This window comes from Atta cephalotes, assembly GCF_000143395.1.
Source record: "Atta cephalotes unplaced genomic scaffold scaffold00023, whole genome shotgun sequence".
NCBI lineage: Eukaryota > Metazoa > Arthropoda > Insecta > Hymenoptera > Formicidae > Atta > Atta cephalotes.
In genome coordinates, this window is record NW_012130087.1 from 3,936,132 (window position 1) to 3,959,535 (window position 23,404).

General features: G+C 29.0%; 1 protein-coding gene across 1 annotated transcript; it reads right to left on the reverse strand.

The window, feature by feature from the left end:
- Nucleotides 1-276: 276 nt before the first annotated feature.
- On the reverse strand, nt 277-12,217 carry LOC105619935 (FMRFamide receptor). The gene is made up of 4 exons (XM_012201449.1): nt 11,918-12,217; nt 7,934-8,202; nt 7,015-7,204; nt 277-885 (listed from the first exon to the last, which is right to left on the reverse strand). The coding sequence occupies exons 1-4, from the start codon at nt 12,215-12,217 to the stop codon at nt 277-279; spliced, it is 1,368 nt and encodes a 455-aa protein (XP_012056839.1).
- Between the last annotated feature and the right edge of the window lie 11,187 nt (nt 12,218-23,404).

The window sequence follows — 23,404 nt, forward strand, 5'->3', positions numbered from 1 at the left end:
ATGTCATAGATTACAGCGTAAAGATATCATTCTTCTTGTTCTATCAATTCTAACTAATTAAACTAATTAAAAATTTCGGCAAGCGATTGAGACACAGTTGATTTCTGGCAAGATAACAAATGTAAAAGACTGACATTTTGTTGTCTATTGGCATTGGAATTATCACATTCTACTTTTTTCACTACTTTTAATGAGTGAAAATTCTTAACATTGATTAAAAACATTCGGCAGATTTCTAATTGTGTAATAAACATGAAGGACAGCTGTTGCTGTCTATTATAGTGTAGAATCGCCGTTCTCTTCTCTGGTCCAACTATTGCGACCATTCGACGTTCTCGACATTTGACTAAGATTTCTCACTGAATTCTTGCCCGGATAAAAGCAAGAACCGGGGCTGATTGGTCTATTGTTCTTCAGGCTCTGTCTGGTGCTGCCGTTGGACACGTGGATGTTGTTATTCCAGTTGATGGTGTTGGCACGGTGGAGATGACCGTGCCTGACTGAATTTCTTAATTCGATATTCGTCGTGATGACCGATTCGTCGTAAGTCTGAAACTCCGGACTGTCCCGGCCTGGCACAAACAGCCTGGACGAGCAGAAGAGCTTAAGGAATATTCTCTTGAACTTCCGACCGAAGATCACGTAAATGATGAAGTTGATGCTGCTGTTGATAGTCACTAACAGATTGCCGATTTGCACCATCCATTGCGGCGGATCTGCGATGAATGTCTCATGCGCATTTGAAATCATAGGCAGGATATTGCAGATCAGGAACACGATCACCACGCACATCAACATCGTCGCCAGGCCGATCTCTCGACGCTGATGACGCGACAGCTGCTGCAGGTCTCTGTTCGCCTTTCTGACCTGAAAACCGGCATACGCCTAAAGACATTATGAGACATAATCCAACATTTCTATTAGAAAAAGAAATCTTTTATCTTTCTTTTTATCTTGAATTTTCATGGGATATGATATAATTTAACTTTAATAAAATTTTTACTTATAAGATAGGCAATTAAATTAGAATAGTTTATAATTGTATTTTATCAAGAAATAACATATCTTATTACGTAATATTCACTTTATTGCTGCTATAAAAAAACCATCTTTCTATATTTATCTTGCTTCAATAATACATTTTTTGATTGTTTGATATAAAAAAGTAAAGCCTTACGAGAGAAATGTATTTGATAAACGCCAAAATAGCGTTTTGTTAATAAAAATTGGTCTGTTTACTCGTCTCGCGAGACTAATAATTGAATTTATATGTTAGTTGATACTATGAATTTTGTCATATTATAAATTTTGCTGGATTTTTAGGCAAACAGTTTTTTAACGTTTAAATTTCCAAGTATCGTTCGATGTAATGCACGATAAGCAGAAGATATGTGCTGATTCTCAAATAAGATTCTGAAAAAAGAAGATCGATTGATATCTTTGAAGAAACGCGATTAATTACAAAATCGACGAAGGTAGGTTAATGAGTTCTTGTTTTTCCGGGATACGATGAAATAAACAGAGCAATTATCCGCATGAACAAGGAACCGTTAGAAATATGAGATAAAAAGAACATGATAATCATTCAAATGGGTAAATTAAATTTGTATTAGATAGATCAATAGAGCTTATTACGTTTCTTAAAATGAAAATTACAAAAGTGAATTTGCTCGCTTTTATAACTTTCATCTCGTTTCAAGAACTGTAGCAACCCAACTATATTGCATTGTTATAAATTTCATGAAATTTAATATACTTTTAAGTTACAAAATTTGAACTTAATTTCATTATATTAAATTTAATATATTTATAACTAAAAAGTATAAATATATACAATACTGTACATGTAGACCAAACATATAATATAATATAATATGCACATGTACACAAAATAAATTTATGTACATGTACATGAAATTTAATGTTTTTTATAAATTTTTATGAAATTTATGAAATTTAATGCACATGTTCATTACATTTAAATAATTACTGTAACTTAATTTTCAGTTAAATCATTCATTATTTTTAATTTCGTTCGTAATCACAAGCTTCATTTACATGTAAAGGAAGCATTTCTAACAGTTTCTTAAATATTGTTGGTTTTTAAAAAAAAAATTGGAAAACCGTAATAAAAATCGAAAAAGAATATATATATATATACACATATATATATATATATATATATTTTTATATAAATTAAATATAAATTTTATTTATTTTTAGCAAATTAACTGAGTATTATAATTTAAATTTTACAAATTTATTTTTTTCTAAAATTTAAAAATCATTATAAATACAACTGCAATTTTTAGATTGATTTAAATGGATACGATTAGATTAAAATTTATTATTATATTTTACCGATATAATCATCTTTTAGATAAACTGATGTTCTATGTAAATGCACTTTTTGAAAACAAAACACAGAGTTGACGAAAGGTTTTGCGTATTGAAATTATAGTTCTAACGACTCTCTCATCGTGCAATGTAAAAACCAGTAATAGTACTCTGAACACATTATGCCACGTTTATTTTATAACGAATCATATATTATTTCGTTTTGAAGTTACATGAAACACATTGTGTTTGCAGTAGTTCCTATCGTGATGTATCTTAAATTAACAATATTTAAGAACACAGTTAGAAATGCTTCCTTTACATGTAAATGAAGCTTGTGATTACGAACGAAATTAAAAATAATGAATAATAATGAATTTAACTGAAAATTAAGTTACAGTAATTATTTAAATAAATGTAATGAACATGTGCATTAAATTTCATAAATATCTGTTTTTTTCAGATTTATGATCGTGATTCTTCAACATAGAAGAATATCCCATAACGAAGTTTGCGAGACGGATTTTATTTTTTTGATTTGGTTCCCAGCAAATATTATTGTAGTTACATGATATAAAAAGGTTGTCGTAGTTATGTTTAAAAAAGAAATCTTAGAACTCTCTCTATTTTGCAACTAACATGAAAATCCATCGATGAGCTTCTCTCTATAACAAGAAAATCCTCGATATACTTGTGATTGTCTGTGTCTCTTGTTAGTGTAATGTTCCTCTACATCGGGATTCTCGCGCAATAATATTTGATTTCCTCTATCTTGTGGAAGTTAAAGGCGAAGAGGAAAGAGGCATCAACGAGAACGTTCGATTCGTGCACAAAATTCCAAGCTTTGCACCCATCACCTACCTATATTTCACGTTTGCATCCTACTTCGCCATTCTCGACGCTTGTTCCGCGGCTTCCAAATTCGCCCACGCCGTACTCGGGAACACGGTAAGAAAGCGCTGAATAGATGCCAGACAGGCTGCGATATTTTACTATCAACCAAACGGGGCGGAACGCAAAAGAACGCTTGGGATTCTCGTGCACAAGAATGATTAATCTCGGGATTTCGGTTGTAGATTTTCAGGATTGCAGTAGTTTCAGGAGATATATTTGGGATATAACGGTGTGGTTCATCCGAAATAATTATGAAACAAATCCTCGAATTAGAAGAAGAAAACGCAACAATGTTTCAACAATGCATAGCTTGTGTGACAATTGACGTTAAATGAGCAGGTGTACAGTTTGTAACATATGATTTATGAAGTGATGAAACAGTATGCAGCTTGTAGAACAATTTCAATATATTAGTCATTTCCACAATGCATCCCAATATATCAAACGTAGTTGAAACTAAGCGGAAAGCTGTGCACAAAAGCATAATAATTATATTAACTTCAGCATCAAAAATGATTCGCCATAATCAATAATCATTTATTGATGTAATAGCAATAGACGGATTTTCATAAATATCATTCATAACAAATTTCGATTTTCATATAACAATCAAACTATGATAATCACATTGAAATGAAAAATAAATACAATGAAATGTGAGAAAAGAAAAAAGATACACACGAAATAACAAGAAAAATTTTCAAATATTGTAAATTAAGTCTTAAGAATTTAAAAATTAGGAATTTTGCACCATAAATTATTCCTACCTATTTACTGGTTTGCTTATTAGTTTTTTGCATTCTTTTGATTCTGTGGCTTCCGCTTCCGAACCACGAGAGCAAGTTACATGCTTGCATACTAAACAATTACGACGGCGAAGTGGCGACTAATTATTATTAAGACTGCGTCATTTCGATGAACTATTATGCGAGTCGCGTATCGCCGACGTGTCTCAGATTATTGTATCTCAGTTCATCTGGTACTCTTCGTGCGAATGTGCTTGTGTTAAGTTATTAATAAAATTATTATCCATATAAACTTCGAAACGGAACGTGTAATGTGGATCTCCTTCCAAATATTAGGTCATGTAAATAAAGCAGGGCAAATATCCTTAACTGGCACGAAATATGGCGTTTGTTTCAGCTCTTTGTTTCTTGTTCAAATGTTGTTATCATCTTTTTCACGTAATGGACGATTATATCTTGATTTCATAAAAAATTGCTCTAGAATATTATCAAATATAGAAGACGCAATTTAATGATTATGAATTATATTTTTCAGAAATTTATTAAGAATATATTTTTTTAACAAAATGAAAAAATTATTTTTTTATATTTTATTTAAAAGTAAAAAATTTGATTTAGAACATGGATCAAAAATTATTTTAATAAGAAGTAGATATGTTTTTAAAAAAATAATTAAAATAACATGAGAAAATTTTTATTTAAATTATAAAATTGTATTATTAAATATAATATTAAACTTTCATATTATATAATATTTATTTTAATTATATAATATTTATTTTTTATACAGAAAGCACACTATGTATCTGGGTAAATTTCTAATGCTACTTTTTGCAGAGATACATATTATACTTCGATTTCTTAAATATACATATAAACATAAGCAAGTGAGTGTTAACTTTTTCATTGATTGAAACTTTTTCTTTAATTGACAAAGTGGAAGCATTCTCTCTTTTTATTCTATTCATATTTTCTTGCCGCTTATTGTTAATCGCGGTTTCTCATCAGGAAAAGAAATATCAAGAGACTGCACTTCGTCAGGAAGTAAGATTTCTAAGACGAGATTAAATAGCTTTCTTCATTTGCCACATGAGCATTCTCATCGGAAACGCGCTTTCATCCATGTGAAGTCTGTGGAAGTTGTCCCGCAGAATATGTCACTGAAAAGCTCATCTGGATCTTGGAATTAAGGATGAAGTTTGTAGATGCTAAAGTTTCACGATAAGGAAAAGCTGAGAGAAATAATTGTTCTTCGACAACAGGCGTTTTGTAATTTCAGACTCCCGAGGATCATGTAGATCCAATTCGATCCTGCAGCTGAATTTTAGAATAGCGAAGATATTATGTATGTATCCTGATATCATTTTGAAATGCATAAAAAATGCGTAAAAAACACATATAATTTTTATATATAGAAATAAAAATTATATACGTTTACAAAATTAAATCATTTAAAATTGCAAAGATAATATTTTTACATTAATCTAAATCAAGTTTTAATTATTGTACCATTTTTTATTTTCCATTTTTCTTGCCAATTAAATCGTACGAAGAAAAAGTATCGTCTAGCAAAAATCGTTATACTATATTTATCTTACAGTAATTATTAAAAAATATATAATAAAGGCAAAGGGTTATTAATTTATATCAAAGTAATTATTATAATATATATTATAATTATTATAATTATTAATATATATATTATATTAATATTATATTAATATTAATATAATATATATATTATATTAATATCATATTAATATATATAATATATATTATAATTATTAATTTCTATTTCTCTTATATTTAGATTTCTAATTAATTATAAAAAATAAGATACATATTAATAAGAACATATTAATTATATATATATAATTAATTATATATATATAATATATATATAATATATATAAAATTATTATTCTAATTTTGATCTTGAGATTATTAATTTAACTTTTTGCTAATTTTATTACATTGCATTATTATTTATAAAATTAGAGTGCAGAAATTATTTTGAAATATTTAACACATGTTAACTTTCGTTTACAAATTCACATATTTTATTGAAGGATAAGGAGGAAGAGAAGGATGACATTACTTGTGTCTGCAACTACAGTCGTGTGGTCTGCATAAGTGGCACATGTGAGAGCAGCCGTCCATGAATTTTGCTGCTCTTATACGTGCTTGCGAATTCTAAGCATGTGCACGTGTCAAAGAGATAAGTATCATCAAAGAGATTATATACTTTGTAATTTTATTGGTTTCGTCGCTTCGGCTTATTATTCGTACTTTTATATGACATAGTTAGCCCGTTACGGAATTTATTGTGGCTCGATTACCCTTCTTATTCCTTTGTCATGATTACTTATTGCGAATTCTAAAAAGAAGTTTTAATAAAACGGAACAGTAGCTTTGGGAAATATCAGCTTCCATCAGGGAAGCTGCCGCTAACAAGCTGTTCTATTCGATATCTCATTTAATCCGACTGTATTTCGTATTTCATTTCGGGTTATCAATGTTCTCTCATGTTTCCAGTTTGAAATTTAACAATCATAGATGATGTTCTTGTAAAAGTAAAGCAGTAACTGTTTCTTTAATTTTTTAAATTTTGACTATAATTATAAAGCACACTCAATTTATACTTTTAAAAGAAAATTGATAGTAATAAAAGTCAAAGGAAATTAAATTAGCAATATATTAAAATTATGTTAAAAATAAAAATTATTTTTTAATAAAACGATTTCTAAATTTATTTTTTATTGTATATAGAACGTCAATTTTTGGAAATGCTCTATACTTATGATGATTAATTCTTATACTTATAATGCTTTATACTTATAATATTGTATTTCAATTTTATCATTGTTTGCGTGTCGGATCTGTATAATTTATATTCGGAGTAAATTAGATCAAAAATAAAGTTCGTCCACGTGCAAAATAAAATGTTCTTTTTGTGAGGTACATTATTTCTTGATAAAATATTATTTTAATAAAATGGTCTAAATTTAATGACAATGTTGGACTTTATGTTACTCACCCTTCGATAAATGGCCGTATTAAAAATCACCAGTGCGATGAACGGGAACATATAATACACAAAAAAGTACATCCAATGAATATACAGGATGACATAATATTCATTGCTCCTCAATTCGGTTGGATTAACACAGTATACCGTGATATTATACTTCCAATGCTTCTCGTTGTATACTTCAATTTCCCAGAATCTAAATAATTTCAAAAATTAATTTCTTCATTAATTTGCACAATAATTTTGTTGCAATCAATTGTAAGCGTAAGATATTTTTTAGATATTCTTTTCTTTTCATCGTTTCTCTCTATTGAACATTTTATATTATATCTCGTTCTAGCTAAACAACAGGAAAAAAAATTTTAACACATTTATTTTAAAACCAAATTTAAATAATAGGGTTCTCGAAATTCAAAATAATAATAAGTATAGGGTAATGAGAGCGTTAATACAGCGCGTTGGTAGATAATTCATATAATATTTATATAATAGTCACATAATATTGAGTTATCCGGAAAGTTCGTGTCGCAAAAGATTTAAATTTAATAAATGTATACTAAAATTTAAATTTTCTGCGTTTCAATTTTCCTTCAAAATCAGCACGAACTTTCCGGACAACCCAATATATTAATAAATTTACAATAAGTGTCGATATAAACTTCTTTGGAAAATTAGCCACAATTTTTCTGATGATAGTTTAAAATAAACCGAAAAGAAGTTTGTATTGACACCCTTTATGTAAATATTATATGAATATTATATGAATTACGCACCAATTTCAGCGCTCTATTAACCCTTTTATTGCCAGTATATTTTATTATTATTTTACAATTATTTTAATTAAAACTTTTTTTTCTATACTAATTTTCTTTTTAACGATAATAAACAAAGAAAAAACATTGAAAACATTAGCTCGATTACTCACTTAGGTAGATTGTAAATAAAAGCGACGATCACTATGATCAGCACTGCCACTTGGGCCCGTCCATAAGTGCAAAAGGATCTAGCTTTCAATGGATGGCAGACCGCGATGTATCTCTCTAAAGTCACCGTTAACGTCAGATACACTGTCACAAATTGCGCTATGCAAGCCAATGGATACAGGTACCTGATGGTTTTCGGATAGACGATAAACTTGTAGTCGAATAGCGCGCCTGTATACGTGTAAATTGCTGGTAATCCGTAGATTAATACCTATAAATGCATAATTTATAGATACAATTAAAAAAGATAAGAGCTTCTTCTAAAGGATATTAAAAAAACCATTCATATGGTAACCATTTATATGGTACATGTCATACTAAGTAAAAAAAACTTTAGTGAACATAAGTTAAAAACTTAACTGTTTCCCAGATATAAATAATTTAAAATGTTAGTATCACGACTTTAATTTATTGTCTCTTCAATTTTTTTCAACATTCTACATTCAAAGTATAAAATTGGTAATTGTTGGAATTTTGTTTTCCAATTGCTTATATTTGATATATCTAATTATTTGTTATAAAGTGCGATTATATTTATAAATATGTAGCGCTTTTGCTCGCGACGTTTGATAGATGAGTATTATTATATAAATAGTTCGTTAGAAAGACGGAGTGCAAAGTCGACGGTGGAACGGAAAGCTCATTTCAAATAATTAATTAATAATCATGTTGGTATGTGTAATGTGATCTCGAGAGGGTTGACAGAATTCTGCTCCTCCAGTTCGTCTCTTTTAAACCAAAAGATCCTGTTTATCGTGTTAGCCCTATTAGGACTTGACTTTAATCTTGACTTTATCCACGAAAATGTAAGACCGCGTGATTTATTTACCTAAGCTCGACGTGTGATCTATATTATTCTATGTCATCTTAACATGCTATGCATTTTCAAAGACATTAATTCTTCTTCTCTGTATCGCGAATTTATATTGATAAGGGTTGCTACGAAGATGATGTAAAATTATTCTACATAAAAGAGCTAAAATTTGATCTATGAAATCTATTCTTTATAATACCTTTTATTATCGCAAGACATTAGAATATACAATAAAAGTTGTTTTATTCTATATCATAAAATCTTGGAAAAGTAAATTTTTTTCTATTTTTGCATTCAATCTACTTATGAAATTTTTAAAAAATGTGGTTATGTATATATTTCATTAACTTTTTAAAATATGGCTTTTTAAAATAAAATACATACATATATGTATATAATATATCACAATTAAATCACAATTAAAAACGCCATAATTTTATTTAGTTCATTTTTACCCATACTACCTGGAAAATAAATATATTTTTCTAGAAAAAAATTTTTTAATTAAAATTTTGGAATTTAGTCAAGCAAATTGCAAAATTTATTGAAATCATTCCTTTAATGGTCTTCATAATAAGCTCTTTTTATATTTTTTTTAGATTTATCTGAAATTTGTAGTCATACAAACACATATGTATTTAAAATAAAAATGCGAGAGCATATATAGATAAAGATATAAATTATATGTTTAGAGAAATAGCTGAAATTATGTGAGATAAACCAGAACGCATACTACTGAGTTATATTAAAGAGAATTTATTTTAATGAAAAGCTCGGCTATGTCGGAAATTTACGATTGCATGAAACACGGGAATTAAAAGTAAAATTAAAATGAGAGTGATCTGCGGCTGATTTCTACGACAAGGTATTATAGTCTGTAGTGGATATGTTTTATGAAAATTGAATTTCGACATTTAACATTTGTTATGAGTCATATTTTTCAGGCCGTTAATTACTTTGTTTGATACGGCAAAGATTAATTAATTGTCAGATTCAGATATAAGGAAGATAAAAATTTTTCATTTTTAACTCGTTAATGAAAGATATTAGTTGGTACAAAGAATATCTCAATATAGCATCTCAGTTAAAAAATTTAATAGAAAAATACTTTTGTCACGTATAAAATATTAATTAAATTAATAAAAATGAATCTTTTAACAAAAGTTGATAATGTACAAATCAATCTTATGTGTTATAAAGTTAAACATTACACTTTTTTTTTAATTATCTTTATTATATTACCTAATTATTAAAATTTAATTATATTTCTTTGCTTCATATTTTAAATTTAAAGAAATTTATAGATGGATATTATTTTTGTTAAATTTCAATTTTTTGTCATTTAATATTAAATATATAAAAAGTAATTCTTGAATTAAAATTTCATTGAACGAACATCTGTCTCAAGCTAAATACTTAAAGAATAAAATTATGCAATGATATGTATAGCTAATAATTAATGGAAGACCCTTTTATTCAAAATTTCAAACTTACTAATGCGTTAACACCGAAATAGGTTTAATATACAGTCGTTTTTTTTTTTACGTTTTGTCGCATGTTTGCAATGGTTCTCTGAAAATATCCTGTATATTCGACAAAGAGGATTAAACATGTTGTCTCTCAAACTCATATCACTTTCAACATGAGCGAACTCGGTTGTTTCGAAAGCTATTGTTAATAAAAGATAAGAGTAACAAGGCGTCACGATAAGCTCTTCGACATGCAACTCAATGGTTCAGGAACGATGCGAACGATGGAATGCTTTTTTTTAAATTTTATCTGATGCGCATGATTGATTGGCAGCGGCCAGACGCGACGATGGATCATTCGATGGCAATTACGAGGCGTTTCACGATCCCATTGAAAATCGTTTCTGGTCATATGTGCCAATTAAATATTGATTTTTCGTTCGGCGCATTGTGATTCATCACACGTCGCAATTGGGGTCATGGTGAGAAAAATCGCATCTTTAAGTTTCATAAAAAAAAGTAAAATGTACAATAGATGTATGAGCACATCCAAGATTTTTTCTGAAAGAGGGAGATTTTTGTCAATTCTGTTATCACACAAACAACAATCTTTTGCGTTAATTGGTTTTTTGAATATTTTAGACCTTGGAATGTTTCCTTCTTGTTTCTAATTTTAGGAAGAATATTAGATTTCAATCGGAATTTTTAATCATAAATTTCAGAGAAAAGGGGTTGAACCCTTCCCTTCCCAGGATATTCCCATGAACAAAAATTTGTGTACATCTTATGCTATTGTTAGTTAAATGTAATAAATAATAAGTAAATCGCGTAGGCAAACGGATAAAATATTTATCACATTAACTGTAATATAAGTCAATCTATTCTGATATTATATGATAAGTAGAAGATATTTAAATAAAAGATATTAAAATAAAAGATATTTCAATAGTCTGTTATCTCTTTAACAAAATGATTAATACTTTTTAAATATATAATTATTTAGACTAATATGTAAAATTATATTCTATATAAAAAATGTAAATAAATTTAATATAAAATTCATTATTTTGTTAAATAATAAAACATCTTTTAAAAGCTTTTAAAGCCAACATTAATTTTGGTATAATAAAAACTCTTTCATATTATTTTTTCGTAATAAAGGTGAAAAGTAGTCGACTAGTTCACTCAAGCGGCTGTTAACTTTGACCGTTTTTTTTACGTGCAATATTCCGCTTTTATGATCCTATACAATAATTCTAGCACATAATATTTAACTCTACATTAAATTCATAATTCTACCATATAATATTTGACTCTGTTATGAATTCATAAAAATTCATACAGTTAAACGAAGTCATCAGCATCTTTCCTTTACGCAGTAAAGCAAATTTTCCTTTACGTAACTTCCAATTTCTTCAAAGTGTCAAGAAATAAAGCATTATACAAACTACAATTTTCTGCATTTCTTTAATTGCATTCGCTATCTCTTTAAAAACTAAATTATATTTTACTTATCGTTGATTTTTTAAAATACGCTATTGCGCAATTCTTGTCCTGACTGCTTTCTGTCTTTAAATTTTAAAGGTATTTATTTCTCTCGCGTAAAAAGTATAGGATGTAAACTATAAGAGAAATGCACTTACCGCAATGATAATCAGTACTGTGTCACATCTGGCCAATCCAATCAATAGATAATTGATAGAAGATTTCATCTGCGGCCGTGACAAGATGATCATAGAGATTGTGTTGCCGAAGATTCCGAAGAGACCAATCAGGTTGACAAATATACCATAAATAATAAAGTCAGCTAGGCCATTGGTATTGACCTCCTGTCCACATTCGAATGGTCCTTCATTGCTGCTGTTGCTGAAGTTTTGCATGAATTTACAATCATCGTAATAATGGGAAGCGGCCGTCGTTGTCATCATCGAACTTATTTCCATCGTTCAGCAATTTTTATCACTTTCTGATTTTGCATTAATCTTCCTTCAATCTTGTCACTTCACGTTACCATCTTTATTCTGATAAGCTTCGTGTTCGCTGTCTGTCTAGTCTTTCCTTTTGCTCTTCAATTCTGATTGAATCTTCGTGCTCTTCGAATTTATTAACTGTAAATTATTTGTGTAATTTTCGACTTAATTATTTTTCGACTTAATTATTTTTTTGTTATTACAAATGTCGCAAATTAACTTAAATAATGTTGCTTTTGTCATTTTTGATACTATTAATAATTACTATTAATAATATCAAATTAATAAATTAATAGATAAAGTGCTATTATTAAAAAATCTATCAATTAAAAATTTGGTATATAAAATATGTATCTTCAAAAAGAAAATACGTTCCCTAGATTTTTATAGTTTTTTTTATATTAAAAGAATGCGGGTATGATTTAAACGGGTATGATTAAAATTACGCTAATACCAATTTTAATTTTTGACTTTTAAGATTTATTTCTCATTTTGTGTATACGTTCATTATCTATATACGCATTCATTAATTCCTTCCGACTGATTTAATTTTTATTAGGAAAAAGTCGGGATAAGAATTCGTCTCAAGAGTTCTTTTTTTCATTCATTTCAAAAATGATCCGTGTCTAAAAACTTAAAATCTAAAGTTTTCTTTATAAAAGACTGTGAGATGTTTTATTGCAAAAAAAAAGAAGGAAGTAGCTTTTACCTTTGTTATCAAATGTCGATTTGATAAGTCGACCTTGCTGTCTTTGATATTAAAGTATTCGGATATCATAACGTCGATCCTATGCCCAATTTATTTTGTTTTATACATTATCCTCGATCGTGTTTCGTGGAAAGAATCGGATCGGTTTAGTCGTCTCCGCGTAGAGAGTTCCGCATAGATGCTTTTACGATGTATCGCTGTGTTACGACGAACCGCGAGTCGCTTTGCCATTCGAAACTTCTGTCGCTTGAACGGTAGTAATCTGCAAACTGAAAAGGAGAAAATATAAGTTATATATTTTTAAAAAACGTAATTTTGTGTGTGTATGTGTGTGTATGTTGTGTGTGTGTGTGTGTGTGTGTTTTTTATATGATTTTCTACGTATTAAAAGAAGTAAATATTAATTAAAACGTTGAAATAACGAAAAAATATATGCACCTAATATCGTAAAATTATAATAAACAAGGATTGCAATAATCAAATAATTCAGATAAATGCTCTAATGAGTAAATAAAAAAATTAAAAAAAGTCTTTAAGAGCTAATACAGGTTGTATATAAATACATATATTTATTTATTATAAAAGATAAATATATGTTTCAATTCTAATTTGGATCCTTTTCAGTATAAGATAATAATACTCTTCAGTATATATTTTTGTTACAATTAACTTTTACAATAGTATACTATTGTTGTATATTTGTTGTATATTATTTAGTTTATTGGAATTTAATGAACAACCATTGACATGCTGTGGATATGAAAAAACTAGTCAACATTTGATTATATTAACTCTTTTACATTGATATTCTTGATGATTTTTATGATGATTGTTATTATTTTATGCAAATATTAAGGTATACTGAAGAGAATCCAAATTAGAATCGAAACGTATATTTATCTTTTATAATAAAATATATGTACTTATACACTTATAACTGTGTTGGCCTTTAAGGATTTTTATTTTTTCGATTGCAATAATATAAGCAACTATGAACAGATTTATAGATTTTCGATATTATTTTATTTTACATATAGAGGAATTCCTTACTACTTTTTTTTATCACAAATTTTAAAGATTTTACATTATTATTATGATTTAAAGTTTGATTTCAACGAGCACGAGATATAATAATAATTTATCATTATTATTATTTCACCGACTATAATAGCAGGCAAATAGCGTTGTGATAATTACTAATTGTTTGCCACAACGTTTACATCTGAGTTTTCGTGGGCATCGGTCTTGTTTGCAAACAGACACGGTCGCGTCTATCAAACTGTATAGATAGCGCATGTTATATTCTATAGACACGAAATATCGTTAAAGGTTTTTCACGATCAGTGTGTATTGGAAATCTTGACCGAGTAAGTCGTGCGAATTCGTCAATTTAAAGCTGAGAAGACATTTTGTACTGCGAGATTGGTGAATAATAATAGCAATCGGATTAGGTAATTATCGTAATTCTTCGTTCGGGAGATTTTCCAGGATTTGCATTTAATTGAATTATGTATAAAATCGGTATGTGGAAATCTTTATTTAAAACGCATTTAACTTGACCGTATAAAATCGATATGAAATAATTTTTATTTAAGATAAGAAGATATAAATTCTTTGAGTTATTATTTATGTCTTGATATTTTACTTATTCACAGATTAGCTTGTAGATCTAGATTTAGTCAGTGACTTTCGATTGCTTCCAAGGCAAGAGACAAATGTGAGTATCAAATATAACCGAATAGATTAATAAGATATAAATCGCTTTACTGTTGATTAATATATTTATACGAAAAGTAATGATCTTTTTTTCCTTATATTTGCTTATTACAAAATTTTTAAATTATATTCTATAATATATAGTATAATATATAGTATAATATATAGTAATATTTAATTAAATATTAATATTTTAATTAAATATTCAAAGTACGAATAAAACAGATGTTGTATTCTACACAAAAATATTCGAATTATTTGGAGGATTGAAAATAAAAAGTAGATGAAGCTGCTTACAAACGTTTGAACAATCGCCATGTAAATAAAAATTCACATTTTCTGAGACCAACGATCGTAACGCAATCGCATAGCGCAGTTGATGGTGTAATTTATATAAAACAAGTTTATCTACTTGTTTTGTATAAATTTATTTCATTGTACGTTTTACAATCTCAAGGATAAATGAACAGAAATCTCATTTATAACGACTGTGACGGATCTGATAAGGGTGCAATTATGTGTTTCGCGACGCGTATATTTACGCTTGTGTGCGTATCGCACACACATACACGTGTCCAGGTACAAGCATAAAGGTGCAATACCGATCAAAATGGCTGATCGCATTGGCAACGTTCACGTCCATTCCAAGTGATTCTATGGATACGTATTCGCGACGCAGCTGCATATCACCAATTGTAGTATACCCACTCGATTTCCACACGACCAATCTTATGCGTAGTTACGGTTTTCCGCATTTCCGATCATCTCTGTTTCAATTTGCAATATTGTCCTGCCGTTTGCCTTGCAGGCTGACAAAAACGACTATAACTGTCTTTGCGATTTCTAGCCTCTAAAAATTTAAACGGAAAAGCTTCTTCTTGAGTATATCATTTATAGCTACGTAAAAAAGAATTAATTTTAGATAGTTATCTTCTTATCTAATTCTCATTTAATTTAATAATATAATAATAATTGTTTTACTGCAATATAAAAAAAATAACGAAGTTGGTACATAAAAAGTTTATATTTCTCTTTCATTTTTGGTGTATTTAATATATTTATTTAAGACAATCTTTTCACATCATTTTGTATAGATATAAATAATATATAATTAATATATCTGTATTTTTTTAACACATTAATATATTATAATATATTATAAGATATATTAAAATATATTATATTTTTGATCATTTTTTAATTAATATATAAGAATAATTTTAAACACTGTAAAATTCCCTTTAATACGACTATAATGTATTGGGGAATCTCTCTTTCTCTTTCTCTGTCTTTATCTCCTAAGAAAAAGGGAATTTTTTCCCTCTGTAAGAACGAAATTTCATGTGTGCAATCTTTACATGATTCGCTTAATGTATGGAAAGTGCTATAAGTTTCTTTTGACATGTAGAGCAAATTGGAAGCGCGGAGATCAATTTTGCGGATATTGCTTGCTACACGAATGTATCTTCTTGTCTCTTCAATGTTCGGATTACGCCTTAACTGCAGAATTCACCATGGGGGGTTCAAATAAATACCCAGCTGTAAATTACGCCACTGTGATTCGCGTGTGTCACTTAAAGACAAAAACTAATTTGCTTCGGCTGATCTATTCCCGCCGGGTGGTCGACGAAATACCCGTTGATCAATTTATTTTTAAACTCTTCTCTCCTTCCTTATATGCGCGTCGAACGCGAGAAAGTTTTACCGAGTCGGTATTTCTCACAACGGGGGAAGCGAACGAATATCCACTCTTCTGCTTTTCATTCTTGGCACGCGTAGACGTTTAGGAACGCCGAGATGGCTGGCCATCTTCTTTGATAATGTTGCGTAACAGCGATATTTGCGTGCCCGAACAGAAACGCAACGTAATTCGCACTTCGTACGAAACAATGTGCGGGATGCCAAAATTAATTCGCAGTAATCGAGCGTCCGTCGCACACTGCGCGTGTAATTAAGTGCTTGAATTATGACGTACGTGCTAATTAATTTACAGAAAAAAGAGCTCTATTAAATAACTATTAAATAAATATATCATTTTTCATCGTTACTATAACATTCTCTCATATTAGTGACAGTTAAATATTATATTTCTAGATTTATTACTATTTGTATGTTTTTAACTATTTGTATATTATATACATTAACTATTTGTTTCGGATACATTTCTCATATTTTGCGTGCATATGCGAGAAAAAAAATGTTCAGTATTCAGGATTGACTTGATCACTGAAATTTGTTTTTTTTTAGACTAAATGCGGTATGTGTTTCTTTTTTTTAGACTAACATGTGGACTCATGCATTTCTCATATAAAATATGCTATCATACGTATTCCTTTCTTTTATTGGGACATCAATACGAGATTCGAGAACAAAATACACAATATTTCTTCGTTCCGCATAGAAAATATTTAAACAGGCTCTTCTTCTCTGGCATGTTCACTCAAGGACTCAAGTAACTCCTTGGGTCACATTTTTGTCCTCGATTTTTTAATTCTATTTTCCTTGAATTGTATTGCGTTGCCATCGGAAATGGCATTTCGCCTTTTCGAAGCCACTCTCTTTCTCGAATAAAACGTTTTTCACGTGATAGTATTGGAATGATGATTTTTATATATATATATATATATATACGAAATGACGTTTCTATATCAGAAAACTTTTAGATTGTTTTCCTTTTTCCCTTCTCTCTCTCTCCTCTCTCTCTCTCTCTCTCTCTCTCTGTCTCTTTCTCTTTGTCTCTCTCTTTCTAAACTGCGAATATTATATAGTTTTCTTCAAGCATTTTTATGTGTCATGTATCTCGAGTATTTTTAGAGTTAAAGTGCTCCCTCTGTAGATTTGTCCTCTCCTTCCTTCCACTTTTTATTTCGGAATAAAATTATATATACCAAGAATAAAGTTGTATTGTAAAATGGAAAGTCAATTGCAACAGGCAATAACAAAATTTCCTTCTGAGACGGAACTTATCTCTGGAAAAGACAATAAAATTTACACCGAGAAAGAAACTATTAACTTTATGCAAATATTCCAAGTTCAAGCGGAGCAATTTCCTTAATTAATTTTCTCCCAATATTGTTAGATTCGAAAATATTATCGTCGTGATTATATTAAAATACTTTACTGTTTTTAAATTTTTTTCAGACGGACAGTAGATAAAACTATAAAAAAAAAAAACCAAGATAACGCGACAGCGCGTATCTTGAATGCATTCCGGGGGTGATTTATGGGAAGTGTAAGTCAACGCGAAATGCATCCGACCGCAATTTGCGGCTTGCAAGAGATGCATTTTTGTTTCGGATACGCCGCAGATTAATTCAAGGCTTTATTATTGCAAAGGTATATCCTTTTCTTTTTCTTTCGCCTCGTTAAGCACGATTTCTACGTTCACGGCGGGCAATCGCAATTTTTCGAACGAGAAAACATGTCTCAGAGAACAATGACCAACGATATATTCTATCTTTTATTTCATTGCAATGTAAATGGACTATTCTCGTTTTTCGCTTTTCTTTTTATTATACAATTAAAACTCCTTTTGAAACGTTATATGCCAAAGATTTGCGCATAACAGCAGATCATTAATTGAAGCACATTTCAGAAAAAAGTAATTGATAAAAGAATTAATAAAAAAGTAATTAGTAAAAAGAAAAATGAAGACAATAACAAGAAGTTTTTAAAGAAAACTTCTTACTTTTAATTGTCTTCATCTTTCTTTTCATTTATGCGTTTATATTTGATGTTCGTGTTAACAAGAAATAACGAAATCAGAGTCCAAGTGAATTGTTCATGAACAAAACCTCGCTTTTATTTTTGTTGGATGTCGATAAATCTTTTTTCACAAGTTATTCCTATGTACATACATTACTATGTATGTATATGTATGTATTACCTGGTGGAAAAAATTTGTTAGGGTTTGTCGGAAAAATATAAAAAATGACAAATTCTAACAAATTCAGACAATATTATTTATTTATCGAAATTTGACTGAAAGTATTTCATTTTATATGTAATTATCTGAATTTGTATATTTGGACAATTTTCGAAGAAATTTAGAACAAATTTGGACTATATTTCGGATATATTCGGACAAATTTTTCCACAAGGGTTGCTGTAGATATTGCATGAAGATGACATAGTTTCTCAAGGTTCGATTGCAGAGGACCGCGAAGAATAGTATTTATATCAATGCGCAAAACGATCTAGATATATATAGAAATCTACTCATATAGAAATCACATTGCTGTAACATGTATTACTGACACTTACTAGAAAAAAAACAACAATTATTGTTTCACTGTCGGAACATCAAGATCTCTTAAATAACTATTAATTAAGTAACTATTAATCTTTCCAATAAGCAGAATTCTTTTCTGTTATTCTAGAATTCAAATTATTCACATTATTGCCAATACATATCTCAATAAAAGGAACTTGTTGTTACGAAAACATAAAGAATCTATTATACTAAATCTAAACTATATTAAATCTTTTGAGGCAAAGCTTCTTTTTCGTATTCTTGAAAGTAAATGCATCCCTATTCTAAAAATAAAAAATAAAAAAAATGTATTTTTAAAACTATGGAAAATGAAAAATATTAATCAATTTAATTAAAAGCTTCACCTTAAAAATCGATTATGTGATTGTCTATAATGTGATTTATCTTGCCAGTAAAGTCCTAAAACCAATGACGAAAACTAGTTAAAGATTATAGTACGTATATTTGTCGTTGAAACTTTTATTTACCAAGTGGGTCGCGCCGGTGTTACGTTTAGTTTCGTTGCCCCCACAAAGTAGAACGGTCAGGAAATGAGATGGGATTAGTGTCAGTTGTAAGTAATAACGCCGAAGCGTGAATACAGCAGCTAGTACCAGCGTCGTTTCCATTACGGACATTACGGAAGAAAGCGCAGGACTCTGCTCAGAATCCTATTCTGCTTCTACGTATTTGCATAATTACGTGACTCCATTCGCTCTGAGCCTATACCGAAACGGCATCAATCTTGCTTGCTCGAGTCTGCAATCGTTCCTGAAATGGAATCGTGTTTCTTCGCCTCGTTATTTGGGAGAAACAAGGAAATCCTCTAAGAAATGGTAGTTTTAAGCAATAACGTCAAAGTACAACAAAAAGAATTGTTTGTAATTTTAACGTAACAAATAACTGAAACGTTATTATATTTTTTTTGTCGTGGTAGTTTTTTATCACAATGAGAAATGTGGAAAAAATTTACTATGAGAATAATAAGATTAATGTATTTACGCAGATATATTCTCTCTAACCATTTGCACAATCGTTAATCCTCGATTAGTCGCACGAGAGGCAACCAAGCCGGACGTTAATTATACTCAATATAATTTACTAACCGAGCAATCTTTTTCCGAGAACGTTTTAAATACCTTCCTTTTATCTTCACTCTGCTTTGTTTATCCTCTATCTCATGAAAGATTGTGTTTTAAATCTATCGCGATGTCACCGATTTGCATAGATTTTTACATTTAATATATTTTCAGCATATTCACCCTTTAAAAATTTTTTAGAGATACAGTTTCCAAAAAAAAGATAAAAATTAAAAGATAAATATATTTTTCATTTTTCTATTTCTCCATTTTCAATTATATATTTTTCTATTTTTCTATTTTTTCATTTATCTATTTTTGAGTTTTTCGTTGTTTTAATGAAATAGGGATGATGGATGAATGTTCTTACATATTTCTTGAAATATCCAGCTATCGATGCGTGAAATTATTTCACTCTTTGTTACAATTACAATCCAGACATCTCGATCACAATCTTATAAACAGCAGAATTTTTCGCGTTTTATATTTATGATGCCTTATCATTCTTACGAATGACCTGTTTTAGGGACAGTTGAATAATATAATAATCATTTTTCAAAAGAATTCATGCGTCATTATCTTGCTAGATACATTTTTTTGGATATTTTACTTTTTCTTTATTTCTTGAAGGATTCGTTCTTTTATGGTTAAAAAATATTCTTTCTTAATAAAATTATTAATTTGTTGCTACATGTAATATCGGCTTTTCAACATCTAACTAATTGGGGACTACCTTTAATTAATAGGCAAATACCTTTAATTGAAGAATGAAATAACTTTCAATAAGGTGTTAGAATACGTTCTAAATAAAACGAGACTTAAATTTCCAGTTGCCATGCCAGTTATTGCGGGATCTCGAGCATCTGGCATTTATATTAATAAGTGTTAAACGTTTTCGTACTCGAACAAATATGTCAATGTAGAATCTCGTAAACATAAGAAATTATCATGATACGTTTCAAACTGATCATCACCGCTTTTATAAGCGGTCTGTTGCGAAATTGACGGATCGACAATCGACGGACCGCAAAAGAATCTAAGATTGTGAGGGCTGTTTTTATTAATATACTCTTCTTATTAATATGCCTTGATCACTGTATCCATTTACTGATGCCAATTAAATGAATTCATTAGGAACTTTGTGTACACTGTCACATGGATGGACAGTTTGATGAAATCTATTTCTAGAGTTTCTAGTTCTACTTCCTCAAAGTTTGAGCTCGGTATTTCGTGCAGTAAAACTAATGAATCGCAAACTAAACTATAATTTATACGAAATTGAATACGTGACTTGTAGCTTTAATTATATAGAAATATGAAAAAGAGAATTTGTAAATATATAATATGCAATTATAAATACAGATTTTAAAAAAGTATTTAAACAATCACATATAATGTAAACTCTCATTAATATATATTTTCTAGTTTATATTTAATTTTTTTTAAAATGAGTGAAAATATGATTTTTATTACATTATGATTTACAAGGAAAGTTACTAAAAATTTGGTTTCAGAATATATAAAAACTATTTAATTTCTTAAATATAAATGTAAATGGAAAATATAAATGTTATTTTTATTAAAAAAATGTAACAATATAATACCTATCTTAAAATGTAATAAGATTGTAAATTGTAATTTTTACGAAAAATCATAGAATAAAAAATATTTTATGCACGAAGAAGCGTATATGAATTCCTACTGTATTATTATATAGCCCTGCAATAGAAAATTCCTTTTGTATTGAACGACTACTTTGAACCGGCACGCATGCGTTCTCTTTGAGATTGATGTTCCCAACTATTGAACTAGAATATTAGTCCCACTATTGAAAGCATTTGCTCGAACGTAATTGTGATCTGATAATTTAATATTATAATAATAATTTATTATTATGTTCATAAGAGGTGCCAGCAATATTTGGACAACCTTCATGGCTTGCATTAACTTGCCGTCCCATTTTGATTGGACAGGAAAATAAATGTACAGGAAAATTCCATTTACCGTTAACTTTAGAATAATTTTGATTAAAGCTTGAACAATGAATAAAACTATTTTAATCTTTCATTTAAATTTTTGAATATTATTTGTTTAAATAATTTATTAAGAAAATTGCAAGTCACAATCTTATACTCTTAATATTGCTATATTTTTTATAAATGGTATTTATATTTTAAAAAATTAAGCAGTTTTTTTATAACAGAAATTATTATTTTTCCATATCAAATCTTTATCTAAAAATTCGATAAATATACATAATAAATCATAAAACATTTATTTAATATTAAATATAATATATTGAATTCCGAAGAATTTATTTCTGAGACAATCAAATTTAATTTTTCTAAAAGAATTATGGAAAGTACGTATTTAATTCATTAATTGTTGTTCTTACTTATATTTTTAATTAACATGAATGAAATTAAAATGAACAAATTTAATAATTGATATAAATTCTAATTTAAAATACTAGTAGGTAATTCTACGACATTTGTTTGGAAGACATATAGATAGGGACAAAAAAGAATGATGAGGATTCTAAGTGTCAAGCGGAAAGGGCCTATCGTCGGTTTAGTAAAATGGTCAGCTGTCGCTTTAGTTACTGCCAACCCTCTAAAAATACAAGTAGCCTCTCTCTGCTGCGAAGTTCTGAGTCAACTATAAGAACTCCTCGGCTAATTTTAACCATCGAACACTGTCCACCGAATACTCTTCGCCGAGAATCTGCTACGAACTCTACAAGATCGTGCAGCTTTTGACGCTTCGCGAAACGCAGATGGACATTCTCCCGAAAGTTAAGTTCCGTAATTCGCATTGCGCCATTTCTTCCTTGAAGAAAACGTAAGTTTCGGCGGTAAATTCGTAGCAAATTAAGTTTGAATTAAGCAAGTCGAGCTTGGCGCAAAGAAAAACACAGTTTATTATTTGCTTTTGTATTTACTTAACATCGAGAGAAGTTTTATCCAATACCTGGACTGACATTTCAATTGAAGAGTTTCAAGAGTGCTTCTAATGGCGAAAACACTGTTCGTGTAAACATGTAGGCACTAAGAAATTCTACTTTTCAGCGAAACCTTGATTCAAAAGACTGAATTGTAATTTTAAATAAGATTTTCTCTACGTAGTTGTTTGTCATGTCACGTACAGAATAGACCACGCGGGAAATAAAGAAACAAAGCCGACTTAACCTAAATTTAATTTATTTCAATTTTAGTAATAAATACTCGTCAAAAAGAGAAAAAGAGAATCACTCGATAAATGCAAAATCGATTTTTCTAATTTGATATAAGGATTGAGCTATGAAAATGGGATATTAAATATACATAGATATTAAATATGGAGAAGAGAAATTAAATAGTAATCTAATGTGATATATATATATATATATATATATATATATATAT

Excerpts from the sequence above, each read along its gene's own strand:
- LOC105619935 (XM_012201449.1), bottom strand. The coding sequence starts at position 12,217 with ATGGAAATAAGTTCGATGATGACAACGACGGCCGCTTCCCATTATTAC. Across the intron at positions 8,203-11,917 it reads CAGTACTGATTATCATTGCG|GTATTAATCTACGGATTACC; the intron begins GTAAGTGCATTT and ends ATGCATTTATAG. Across the intron at positions 7,205-7,933 it reads TTTATTTACAATCTACCTAA|ATTCTGGGAAATTGAAGTAT; the intron begins GTGAGTAATCGA and ends GAAATTATTTAG.